Here is a 14011-nt window from a genome sequence, read left to right as displayed (position 1 = left end):
GAAAATCAGGTTTGTTGTGTTGGCTCTTTAATGTTGCACTCTATTCCCTTGTGGACAATTGTATCCTATTCTTTCTCCTATCTGCCAGTGGGATGGTGTTGGCCCCTTTCCAGACACAGTGGAACCCCCCAAAGGTGTTCAGATGCTCTGGCACCCCACCATTGTCAAGCCCTACCTCACCCTGCTCTCTGAATGCTCCAATCCCGACACCCTGGAGGGAGCAGCTGGAGCCCTACAGAACCTGGCTGCTGGCAGCTGGAAGGTAATGATGATAAGTATGAATTGCTGCCCCAACTATTCAATGATTTATACTCACTGACAAGACAAAACAAAGCTTGTTAATATCGCCATATTAGCCAAAATCATGGAATTTTGCTGTCACAAATTCAATAAAGTCACAGACATCTATTATTTAGCACACAGGAAATAACTGGTTCAACTTTGAAATACAACTCATTATGTATCTGGTCATAAAGCAGGAATGGAATCACTTTATTGTAAAGCCTGACAGTCTGAGCCCACACAGGAGTCCACCCAGGGTTCGACATAAGCTGCCTGATCGAACCAGCTTGTTGGCAATAATGAATGAGTCATGCAGTCCAAAGGGATGATATCAGGCAGTGTTAGCCTTGGGCAAAATTGAAGCTATACACTTGTTTTTTTTTTCTTACAACAAGACCGAAATTGAGTGTAACCTTCAACTGCCACAGCTCAAATGGGACATTGTTGATTGAAAATGGGCAATCTGAGAATGGCAATGCTGTCAATTCCCTTGAGGTTACATTTGTTTTACTTGGTTGAAACTTGGATTTGTAGGCCATTGTGGACAAGACCTGTCAGATGTGAGAGGTAACTGCAGTGGGAAAGTAAAAGGTGCACAATGAATATATGTTGTATTATTTCTAAAATAAACTCAAATCTTTCAAAAAATGTCAAGCGCTTCTTTCTTAGCCCTTCTTTCTTTTCTTATTCTCCTGGAATTATTATGTAACCCCTATTTCCCTAGATCGCTCTCTCGAATTGACAATAATGGGTTGAAGTTCAAGAGATTTGAAAAGGCAGATTATCTTTTACTGATATCCATTCTTCTAGAGATGACCCAAAAACTGGGACTACTTGAGATGTCTAGGGTTGAGAAGCTCATCTAGGTGTATCGAGTGTGTTACTGACGGAGGATAGAGTGGTCTTCAAGCGCTAAAGACTTCTCTTTACTTCGTATATTTCCTCCTCATTCAGTGTATCAGTTATGAGGCTACTTCAGCCTCTCATATGGCCTCCGAATATACCATTTCCCCATCAAACATGATTTGTCTGCTTCTTAAAGCTGTTTCACTACACCTACTCATTTATTCAGAGATCACTTGTGCTCAAACTGAGGACAGAAAAGGAGTAAAAAGGCTGGAAAACTGTCCCTCAATGCAACACACAATCAGTGCTGATGGTATACCCATGCCGTGAAGCTTTAATTGATATGCATTCTCATAATCCAGTGGTGTCAAACTCAGCTTTGTCCAGGGCCACATTTTGTCGTTCCAATTTCCCTCAGAGAGCCGTTATGATTGAGTCATAACTATTTTTAAAATCAGAAGGATAATAGTTTCCTCAACTATTGATAAATGGATGTAAAAAGGGGATTGATAGCAGAAAAATACCGTATTTCAACATTATTGTTCATAACATGTGACAATGTTTTATTTTTGTTCAGATTTGACCAGGAATCGTGGAAGATGACACACGATTTCCTTTTGCGGGCCACATAAAAATATGTGGCGGGCCACATCTCACCCCCAAGGCTGGAGTTTGAGACCTAAATCATAATCCATCAAGATTTTGGTTAAAAATATGAATTCCTTTGTACTTTTTTCTTACTTTACAGTGGTCTGTGTACATTCGGGCTGCCGTCCGTAAGGAGAAAGGACTTCCCATTCTTGTGGAATTACTGCGAATCGACAACGACAAAGTTGTGTGCGCCGTGGCCACTGCTCTCAGAAATATGGCGCTGGACATCCGGAACAAGGAGTTAATCGGTGAGTCTGGATAGTGGTTATTTTCATCCTCACCCATTAAAAAGAGAACTTGGGAACTAGTAACCTATTTCTAGAGTTGAGCAAAAACAGTGGTAACTCTACTTACAAAAGTTTTTAGGAAAGAAAGATTCAGGTTGCGAAACTCCTCCTCGGAAAAATATTCTGATAATAAATAATATGTACCTATATCATATAATAATTAGTATATGTATCTATACTCAGTTACAGAATTTTCTATGTGAAGAGTATATTTATGCTAGTTAGAAGTGTAACTAAAATGAAAAACAGAGCTCTGTACAGTTGAAAAATAATTGTGAAGCTGAGAGAAATTGCACTAACTTTGGCCATAGCCAATACAATGATTTAGAGTGTCATGAAGAAACCACTAATGTTCTAAGCAACAGACTTAACACACAAATCAAGTGGGCTGATGAAGGAAAACAGCAACAGTTGATAACAGAAATTGTGAAAGAACAGTCCAAAGGCCACCAAATAACTTTTAGTAACATGAGCAACAACCTCTAGAGGGCAGGGGGAAAGAATCAATCGCTAACATTTGCAGAAGAAGACAAACGTACAGAGGCTACACCGAAAGATGCATCCCACTCATAACCGAGACAAAAAGGAAATCAGGCTGGAATTTACTGAAAAATACAAAGAGGAGCTTCAAAGATTTGGGGACAAAGAAATAATGCCACGGCCTGGGCATGAATGCCTTCTTCTGGGAAAGGCTCATTAATCTTTAATAACGAAACACCTAATGGCAGCAGCAAACTACAAATTTGTTTTAAGATAAAACTGAACTGATTGGGAAATAGCAAAAATAAAGGAATTGTCCGGTCTGTTCCAGTACTTTTAGAGGGAAGTGTGTATTTGTTTTTGTGCCTCTGGTATCTCTAATTATTGCAGTTTTTAGGTAGGCTCGGTTGTTTCTATAGCAACTGTGCTTCCCTCACTTGCACCAAATGATTTCTGGAGTCTCTTCGGGCTTTGTTGGTGTGGTATAGAAAAAATAGAGTAATGCCATTGTCAAAGTGCTACATTCCCATACCACAGTCATCTAGATGGTACATAGTAGCAGATGGCCTGCATTTCACAAAGATGCTAAGTTTTAATTTTGTTTGTTAGTGACTCAGTTTTGCTTCAACACAATAGTTTTTGTACCTTTACTATAATACTATTAATACTATACTATATATATATATATATATATATATATATATATATATATATATATACACACACACACACACACACACACACACACACACACACTATAATACTATACAGGACTTCATGTAAAAACAGAATGTGTTCAATCAATGTCCACTACATGAGAGGTTTATGATTTTGATAAAGGAGTTAAAGCTGTTAAAAAGGCATTTGAACCAAATCCAACCGAGCCATTCACTGTTACGATATAGACCTAAAGGCTGCATTTAAATTAATGGATGGGAAAAAAAGCACTTCTTGCACCAGTCACAGAATTGCATGAGCCTATTCTATTTGATCTTTTACGATGAGAACAATATATCATCTTCTCTGGAAATCCTTAAACTTTGCCTAATTAATTAAAGTATTTGAAGGCGATTTATCAGCTTTTATTGCATTGCCTAATTAGCCTCTTCAGATCAGAAAGAGAATGAACAAGTATGTCTAGAGTCTCTTAATAAACATGAGTTTAAAGGGAAGACCAATTAAGAATTTTGTATTTTTTAATGCAAATCACCCAAAAAATTTTTGAACAGTTACTTTGTTGGCTTACAAGTACAGTGAGTTTCTATTTTGTCCCACGCAGAGACTGAACTCCATTTTTTAATGCTATTGTACAAATACAATAGCGTTCACACAGGAACATTGTGATATTTCATACTTCCCAGCAGTTTTGAATGCAGCACAATACAGGATGAACAGAGATGACAACAAAATCTGAGTAAAGCAAACAGAGAAGCGTAAGAGCTGGTTCCGAGATGAGCGTTTGCTCTCGGCAAGGTGTGACATGATTAGTGTTGACAGCAAAGAGGTAGAGGCCAGACACCACTAGCCCCATCTTGCTTGGCTTTTGTACACAAGCTTTATTAACACACACTGACTCAAACCTCACAGTCAACTCCGGTTTCTGTATGTCACGGCAAAAACTAACCTTGGGTGACTAAGATGTTTTACTGAGCATTTTTGCTAGTGTTTCGCCAAATACCGTTGAATTACAGTTCGAGGATGGCTGCAAAGTTTGACATTGCACCATTGCGCCTGTATAGAGCTTTGAGGTTAAATAACGACTACTATGGAGCCTACTCTTTGATGTCATCTACATCAAAATCGCACTTTTGCAGCTGAATTTTCCTTCCAGTTATGCATGTGACACACCCCGGAATTGTTTCTAGTTATGCTAAAAGAATAGCATAGCCATTTGTATTTCATAAGCTTTATCAAATACATTTTCAAGGTCTCTGAAGTAAACCCGAAACATCTACATTTGTGCCTGCACCAGACAAAACAAAGCCACTCAGCACTTGCAATAACAACACTAAAAGTTGCATCTACAGATTCAGTTACTCAGTTTAAATGACAATTTAGCAGGTTCACCTATTGAGGATTCAGTGCATTGGAGATTATTTCATGCACCCATTGTGCTTAATCTACCATATTGCAAGATTTTGAGAGTATGCTGTAAGTTTTTTTTTTTAAGGTTAAATGTGTCTTAGCCTAAAACATTATAACTGTCTAAAAATCTTTTAATACATTATGAGGAATAAAATCCACATAATATACAATACAGTATGATATGCACCCTCGATTAGCAAAAGAAAATTAAATAGTGTCTTATACACAAGCACTTATGGTGTCTTTTTGTCGGGGTGTCAGTTGGCCGAGAGAGTGTTATACATGAAGAGCATAAGAAGAAAAACGTGTGAGTGGTGACACCTGAACACAAAGCTCACGTGTGCGTGTTGCAACTGTCTTTAATGTAATCTGGCGGCATATTGATGTAACTAACCATCATTCATCTCATCGCTCAACCTTATTTGTTTTATACCGGTTTTCACCTCTTTTCTTTTTGATTTGTATATTTTTCTATAAGCCCCTGTCACGATAAATGAGGCATTTAACGCGACGCTGTCCGTCTGTGGGATTCAAACCTATTGACTTGAAGATGGCAATTCGACACACATGAATTGGGAATGACGCCGGAACGCTAAGCAGTCGTCACATTGTTCCAAATAGAGGAGCTATTTGCGACGCTCTTTATGAACACACGCTGTGCTTGCCACCAAAACAAAGTTAATGCTGGATGAAAAGCGATTAATTCAAAATCAGTATTAATTCAAGATGCTTAATTAATTCACAGCTCGATTTAATTGGATTTTTTTCCACTTGTTTAGCAGGAAGCATTTCATACAAATAGTGTGCAAATACTGGAGATTATGTTCAATATGTGATGTGAACTATAATGAAACTGTCTCTTAAAATGACAAGTCTATCAGCAAATTTGCTATTATGGTCTTTCTTTCCTTGCCACGCCACTGCTATTGTCGACTTAAGCCTCCCCTCCCACTATCCTCCCGCCATTGCTCACCTTCCTGTCTTCAGAATGAGTATTACTCTTCCTCCAACCATACTGTATCTTTTTAATTCAATGCCTACACTTACTAATGGCGTTTCAGACATGAGCTCATAACAGCTTTCTCTCTCTTTTCTCTCTTGGGCATTGTGTCTCGCATTGATGACACCGGTGGCCAAGACGTTACTGTGGAAACGGCAAGTAGTGTGCCGCTAAGATTTTGCTAAGTGGTTGATTGCAAGTGTGAGTGTTTGAGGTCAGGAGCTGTGATAGACAAATACTAATGAAGTAAAAGACCCGCAGCTGGAACATTTGAACTCAGGGAGGATGGGCTTCACATGATGGACATACACAGAAGGTCCATTATGGGGTTTCCTGACACTTTTCCATGCTTCTGTTTGCGAGCAGAAAATGTTTGAGAGCTCGCGAGAAGAAGGTCAGAAGATGACGTGTGGGCCTCCAGTGACTCACACTAGGAGAATACACGTTTGTGTCTTTATTGGAGTTCTTTGTTCAGCTTGGAATCCTTTGAGTCTGACTCTTTTATCACGAGACCTTCATGTATTATCAGTAGAGTATGTTTAACAGATGGAGAGGTAGAGAACAATATGCACATATGGAACATTTCATTTGGTACAATTACAAAGTGTAGTTATTTCTAGAAATTCTAGTGACCTGGTTTCCTTTGACACATTGGAAGGGGTGTTGCTAAATTAATACATATGATAGTGTCAATACTAGACTTTACAATCATCATGAGCAATTTACGCTGATCGGTTGAGGACAGGAGAGGTGTTTTTTTTTTCAAGGCTTGCGTTAAATATGTACATACATTTAATATAATATGGCTCGCAAGCAGGCAACAACATGTTGCATTGCCTAGCAAGCTAGTACTAGCGCTCGTGTTTGTGTGTAAACATGCTGCTGTTTTGTTGAACACATGATCTGACTAGAGCAGTGAATTTCAGCCTTTTTGGAGCCAACACACATACTTTACAAGCAAAAAATCCCACGGCACACCAAAGAATTAAAAATACACAAATTAGATACATTAATTGCTATATGTACTCATTGCCATGTAATAGAAGACCATTATTTTTCCCATTTATGTCTTTTGTTTTTTTCACAGCTGTCGCAGCGACGATACACTAATGCTTACAGATGCATATCATGCACATGCCTGTTCTAAAATAGTGTACCAATGATGGGACATTGTCATTTCCTAGGAATGATGTAGAAGTGATCATTGTAATGTAAACACTTAGCGTAGCGTGTTATAGAAATTGATTTATATATTATTATTTATTTGGTTTCTAACTTTTTAAATTCATCCATTTTTTCAGATTGCTCATTCTTACTACGGCAGGCATGAGGATTTCGGCAAGCATGGGAACCGATCTTTCGGTTCCGTCGATTTTTGTCCTGGGAAACGGTGGGAAACGATTTTTCGGTTCTCATTGATAATGCTTAGGGAACCGGTTTTTACATGTACTACAGAATAAAGCCTTAGCAGGCATGAGCATTTTGTCTTTTACGCTTAGCAACCGACATGTTTGACTAGCGTTTGAGTGACCCGGATATGAATAAGTCGACCTTGCGCATGCGTAACGCAGAAGCGGAAACCGGTGCTGTTTGTAAACCGCACTCACAAAGCTGGGCGTTTTAATCATTAAAAATAAAGGGGTTCATGTAGGTTTGTGTTATACAGATTGTTGTATTTCGTTGAGAACTTGTTTTACATTCCACACATGGGCGAATTTTATTAAAAGTAAGCCCTGAGATCTGGGAAACGGACTTTCGGTTCCGTGTTTTCTCAGGCTGGGTAACGACACGGTAACGGAGCGATCGTTTCCGTGAAATGCTCATGCCTGCTACAGCCTCAGATAAACTGCGTGAGAAATACTAACCCTAACCCGGGGGTGCTCACAATTCAGTCTTGGTCGATTGCGGGATGGCGTGCCAAAAAAACAAACAAAAAAAAATGTCAGCCAATGGTTCCTCTAAACTGCACGCGTGCACAATTGTGTGCCGCTGATGCAGTCTCGCAGATATTCTGTGTTGCGCGCAAAAAAAAAATAATCCAATCCAAAATGAAAGTATAATATACAGCTATTCAGTTTGTGGCATTTTGCAATGGGATTCAATGAGTGAGGGATGACTGGCTGTTACATCCAATGGCACAATTCATATATATATTGTAAAAAATAAAAAGAAGCCAGTAATTTCTTTTAGGCAGAACACAGAACTTTCTCTAACAATGACCTCTCCTCTGCCATACTCTCTTTTCCTGGTTTACCTTACACTCCCCTTAAAGACATACACTCATAATTAGAAATGTTACAGTACTTACGCAATCTATCAAAGTGTTTTATAATGGACGAGATTTTCTCTTTTCCGAGTGGGAAAGGTCTGGTCTGAAGCCAAAGCAGAAAATGCAGGATGATATGGTGTGTAATTTTAAAATTCCACGTTGGCTGATCCAGGATGAAAGCACAGACAATACAGCGCACAAAAGCTAATTCTGTATTTTAACAATACGAGGCAACATAACATCAACCTTAAAACGGTTTGGGATCATCATCCTCCCCCCAAATCCCCCAAGGCCCCTCCTCCCCAGTCGTCGGGAGATCGCGAGAGGCTGTCTGCTTGAAAAGTAGATCTTAGGGTAAAAAAAAGTCTGGGCACCCATGCCCTAACCCAAACTAGACTTCTCAGCGGCCAGCCTAATGTATTTTTTTTTTATTATTGTTGAGAGAAATCTTAAACATGATCAATGTCATCACATACAGTAGATGAATAACATTATTGATTCTTCATAATTTTAAGAAACTATTTCAGAAGTGTGTATCAAACTATGTATTAAATAAACTCGTAAACTAGGTATTATAGACAAGCATGGAGTATCAATTTACAAAGTACAGATGAAAAGTGATGAAGCGTGGCGGAAGTAGATGATGGAGAAATACCAGAAACAAAATGCTCGAACGTAGGGGGGAACAAGGAGTGCAATGATTTTTTGCACATTTCTACAGTACAGTGTGCAGTTGGCTATCAAACTATGCCTACATTTCCCAAAAAGACATCTGCCCTGAAGTGTAATTTGTTTTATGGTACTTGGAGTACTGTGTGTCAACTGTGGCGTTTCCCCACAAATGACGAACCAATCGGGATCTGCTACCCAGGCAGCCCCTCCCCAACCCGCCAGCAGTGAGAGTTGCGCCAGGGGTCCGGCGCAACGGCGTTAGAGCCGTCAGCATCACATTTGCCGATCACGAGGTGGGGAGGAGGAGAAAAACTCATCCAGGGGGACAATGGTGCATTGCGATGCGTGACCGACGTAAGTCGCACCATGTAGGGCTGGAACTGTGATGTGCGGCCTGCTGAATTTCAAAGGAGGCAAAAGAGGGAAAATTGTCCCGAGACTCCGAGGCTGCGTGGCTCCCCCTGAGGGCCTCTCTTTTGCGTGTGGAAGTGTGCAATGTGCAGCACTGGGAAGTAGGAAGATGGGAGAGAAGGCACGTATTCCATTGGCAATTAAAGGCTACAAGGGGTGTAGTTTTCAGAGCATTCGGGCACATACCCACAGCCTCTGGAAGCTAAAAAAAGAATGTCACAATTCTTGAACATTTGAAGCCTGATTTTAATTCCCTTTTGTTTTCATTCAAATGTCTGTCTTTTTAATACTCTTCTCTGTGGTGAGTCAAATTTGCATTTTTGGGGTGACATTAATGGGCCTTTAAGTCTACCGTAAGCCCCCAGGTGGGCCTAATTGCTGAACTCCGCCCTGTGTCGCCTCTGGGAAACAAAGAAAACCACCGGGAAGAGCCAAGTGAAAAACAAAACAAAACTAAAGAGAGGATCATGCCAATGAATGGTTGTTTGTTTAAATGTGCCATGTGATTGGCTGACAACCAGTCCAGGGTGTACCCCCGCCTCTCGCCCAAAATCAGGTGGAATAGGCTGCAGCTCACTCATGACCCTGATAAGGACATGAGCTGTGTAAAATGGACTGAAGGACTGATAGGGTGGAGAAAACAGTTTTGCCAGTTACTTTTAGTATGGCGCCCCCTATTGTCAAAGTGACGTACAGTTTACATGCAAAGTCTCAACTAGATCATGTGATTGGGCAAAAATATACAGATTTGCATAAATAATCCACAAGTGCTTTTTTAGATGAAGAAATACTGCTAAGTGTTTAATAAACATTTTATTCTCATTCGGCGAAACACCTAAACCAATCAAGTTGCCTCATCTCTCATAACATCTTTCTGAGACAATTACCTCCAATTTTTCTTCAATAACACTCTCATTTTTCCTCCAGTGAACAATCAAATCACTCCATTGTTGGCGGTAATTGGATTTCTTTAAATCAAATCAGCCATTATGGTCCTGATGAAGCACGGCTTTCTGGAAGGGAGCAGCACAGGGAATGGAACAGGAATATATTAGCACCTCTGTATCCCAGGTGATGGAGGTTATTTTTGGGCTGTGTAATACAAGTTTATTACCTGATGCAGGAAGAAGCATTTCCAACATGAGGCAAACATTTGGCCATTGTAAAGGTGCTGGCTTTGTCATGTTGGGCTTTGAAGATGTGACTCACTCATGGAAAGTCTTGGTTTTGTCATTTCAATCTTCATCTACATTTGTGCTTCAGGCTTCACTTCTCTTCCATCTTCGCTTCATGTGATTAACATAGCAGCACTCTGAGGTCACGAGTGAAACTGTTTCATGATGTTCCCGACTTGCCTCTTGCATGCATGACAAAACTGACTTGGCTAAACTCATGTGCCTACCCTAAATTTAGCGAAAAACACCAGGAGAAATATGGGCGTCAAAACATTAAGCTTTTATTTTTGGTTAATTTTGCATCAACTTTGGGAAAGTGCAGCATTTCCCCTACGTTTCTTTTAGTCAATAATTTATCACAAAGCTTCTCTTTGGCTTTGGTAATCACCGTGTCTGCCTGAAGGACACCGGTTGGATTTGGGTCATCTGAAAGAGCCTTTGAGCTGATGTTGCTTTACCACTTGGGATGCTGTCGTGATGAATAACCTGGATTCGAATGTACCTGCCATCTTCTGAACTAACAGAAAACCCAAAAACTTCACGTTAAAAATATTTAATGGTGGTACCACTCTTTATTTGATTGAATACGATGCTTTACAAAATACTAAAAGTATACAGTACTTGACAGTCAACAACATTTTCGTGAATAACATACTGCAATACCATGGCATCCTCAGTTATTTGTTTTTTTCCATTGAGAAGAACACACTTTTGAAAGAAAAAGTGCAAAATAAAACAATCACACAGGGATGTAATGAATGTGCATCCGGTACAGTGTGCAGAAAATGCTGTCAAATCCACTTGTACATTTCCACTCATTCCCATGTTTTTCTCAAGCAAATCCATAACCTTCTTTTGTTATTACCATCTCTCTTCCATTTGTGGCTTCATTAATGAGTTGTTCACTCAATCAGTGACTCGGACAATAAATTGGCAGTCATTGGCACAGTCAATTATCTGGCGAGTCTCTCACTAAATTAGCCAGCCACTAAGTTAGTCATGCTGTGGGTGAGTTATTCACTGCATCCCTTCCAAATTCATCAAATAAAGGCCATTGTGAGTAAGTTAATTTGTGGGAAAATGAATTTAGGTCAACTTCGTGGGCTAAAAGACGACAGCTGTTTAACCTCTGCTTATCCTGTCAGATAATGTTGGACCAATTACCGCACTAATCATTCTTGTATAGTGTGTGTATGTGTGTTATATACATGTATGTGCATACATAAATGAGATATCCTTCAGCGTTGCATAATTGTGCGTTTGCCCATGCTCTTTCTGAAGGTTAATAGTGTCACCAGAACCTCTGATTGTTCATCATTCTCAGCCTTTGTCGGATCACTTTGAGTTATTAGCGGTAAACAGAAGGGATGGATTTGCCAAAAGCCTGGGAGGGTATCTTTTGTATCGCAGTGATGAATTGGTCTGGGAGAAACATTTTGTCTCATCATCATGGTTTGAAAGGGATAAAAGAGAGGTTTGAAAACTACAGTGAAGGAACCAATGCGTTCCCTAAAAGAATAGCATGTTCTTCCTAAAGGTTAATAATTCAAAAAATCAGCAGACCTTGGAGGGCATACGCACCTTGTTGTTAGTCACGTGGTTTTTTGCAACATTTAGTAGGAAAGTAACACATCCAACTCAACAGATATACTGTACATTTGACTCAAATCATGATCTTGGAATCTCACTTTGTGTAGAAATGGCTCCAGAACACTTTCCCAACTTACAATATTCATACAGTATTTCCAATTCTCATTCTTGGATCTTCACTGGGTTACTTGGACTTATATTCTGAAGATTAGTTGAGTCAATGTTTGCTTTTATCCTTTTCATGCTGCCCACAAAAATGACTCTGCACATGAAGAGATGTCTTGCCCTGTCGTTTTCTAACATCCTTTTGTCACACAGGTGTAAAAATAAGGATGGATGTCGTACCAGGTCAACACGGACTGCTGGAGACAAATTTCTTGTGTGTTGTTGCATACTTGGCCATTAAATCTGATTCTGCTTCTGTTGTAGAAGTCACTCCACAAATATTACATTTTATAATTGTTGTTTGGCTCTTAGGAATGTGAGTGCTTTGTTGTGAGATTTCATTGCAACCAGAGTAGATTTTAAGGGTCCACTTAAGAAGGAACACTCAGCCCTTTTTCCTCCTTTGAATATGGCTGTTTCTCCACATAGGATGGTTTTCGATTGTGACACCAACTGTGAAATCGCAGCCTTTGTGTTCTCTACATTTATGTACCTTAAACCTTATAACAGTTGTTCCCAAACTTTTTGGGGGGGCGCCCCCGCTTGTAAACATTGTTCCTTTGGAATCAATAAACATATGAAGAACAAGAGCAGGATGTACAGTAACTTAAGACGATAATGTTTTCATGTAAGTTGATATATTTGCCCTTCACCCCCTCTGTCATAACGCTGTGTCCAGCCACTAGTTTGAAAACCGAGCTGACTTTGGGCGAGAGACAGGGTACACCCTGAACTGGTCACCAGTCAATCACTGTGGATACAGTTTGACCACAAATGATGAAAAGCTCCTATTGAAACTCAGCCTAAAGAGTATATTTAGTTTGTATTGTGTTGTGTTGTACTGTAGTACGTTTATTTTATGAAGTCCTCTGCAAGAATAAGTACCGGTAATGTTTTTGTCTTCAAGAGATAATGTTTCAGTGATATGGTTGAAAATATACATCCTAAAAGTAAACGTGCTGTCCTATCAAGGTTTGAACAAAACTATAAAGAATGATTGTATCTCCTTGCCAAAATTGCAATTGTTTGCACAAATATTTTTATCGATCAGTTAATATCAAACCCTCCTGTGTGGAGTTAGCATGTTTTTCTTGTGCTTGTGTGGGTTTTCTCCAAGCCATCCAGTTTCCTCCCATGTCCCAAAAATATGCATCGTAGGTTAATTGAAGACTATATTGCCTGTAGCTGTGATTGTGAGTGCAAATGGTTGTTTATGTGTGCCCTATGATTGGCTGACAACCAGTTCAGGGTGTACCCTGCCGCCTGCCCAAAGATAGCTGGGATTGGCTCCAGCACTCCACCGACTTGTGTAGGGATAAGCGGCTAGGAAAGTGGATGGATGGAATTAACATACATCCACGCATTCATCCATTTTCTTTACCGCTTATTCAAAAGGCAGACTACACTTTTTACAGGTTCCCAGTCAATCAAATGACACACTCGATTAGTTACATCATTATTGCGCCCATCCCATATATATATTTTGCAACCTTGTTTCACTATTGTCACTCTGAATACAGATAATAGGTTTTTTTCCTTTTTGGGGAGGGGATTGCTTCGATGCACAACATTTTTCTTCATCCAAACTAAGGAGACAGTTTTGAGAGGATTAGCATTAACGCGAGTCCGTCCATGATAAATGAACATCCAAATACGTAGCTTTACTTGAATGGTTGAACTCGGATCGCTTGGTCTCCATTTTGCTTGTCATGTCATTTACATGTCCTCAAACACTCTTCCATCCTCGTGCAATGGCTTTTCCTATCTGACTGCATCTCCTGGACCTCCTTAATTACTCCAACAGCTCATCCTTTAAATGTCATTTCTTTCTCAGTCTCCTCATATGCCAGCCTATTCACTGAAATATCACAAGGCGGCTCTTTTTATTGCATTCTAAGCATGAGCATTAATGCGGCTGTGTGAGAGGATTTACAGTCAGCCCTCTCAGGCCAAAGCTTTATGGAGTTATCCAAGCACCGACTCGCTGTGCAAGACGTTTGCTTTATTACTTAGACACTCAAAGGATCTGTTAACTTGTTAAATTTCCTTCATAGCACTTCCTGATTTAAGTCCATTGGAATATTGCAAAGTCAAAGTG

The 14011-nt window shown here is 39.8% G+C and overlaps 1 protein-coding gene across 4 annotated transcripts in view; it reads left to right on the top strand.

Annotated features, from left to right (window-relative positions):
* ctnnd2a (catenin (cadherin-associated protein), delta 2a) overlaps positions 1–14011 on the top strand; it is a 272667-nt gene that overhangs the window by 231848 nt on the left and 26808 nt on the right. For all 4 annotated transcript variants that reach the window (XR_009792632.1, XM_061804648.1, XM_061804649.1 and 1 more), the window contains exons 19-20: positions 89–262; positions 1877–2027. Coding sequence is in view for 3 of the 4 variants with exons in the window: in XM_061804648.1 (XP_061660632.1) it covers positions 89–262; positions 1877–2027 (325 nt within the window). In the remaining variant the exon portion in view is untranslated. The remainder of the gene's footprint in view (positions 1–88; positions 263–1876; positions 2028–14011) is intronic.

The sequence above is a fragment of the Syngnathoides biaculeatus genome, chromosome 19 (assembly GCF_019802595.1).
Source record: "Syngnathoides biaculeatus isolate LvHL_M chromosome 19, ASM1980259v1, whole genome shotgun sequence".
Classification (NCBI taxonomy): Eukaryota; Metazoa; Chordata; class Actinopteri; order Syngnathiformes; family Syngnathidae; genus Syngnathoides; species Syngnathoides biaculeatus.
The sequence above is the reverse complement of the archived record's forward strand: the minus strand, read 5'-3'. Positions and strand labels throughout refer to the sequence as shown.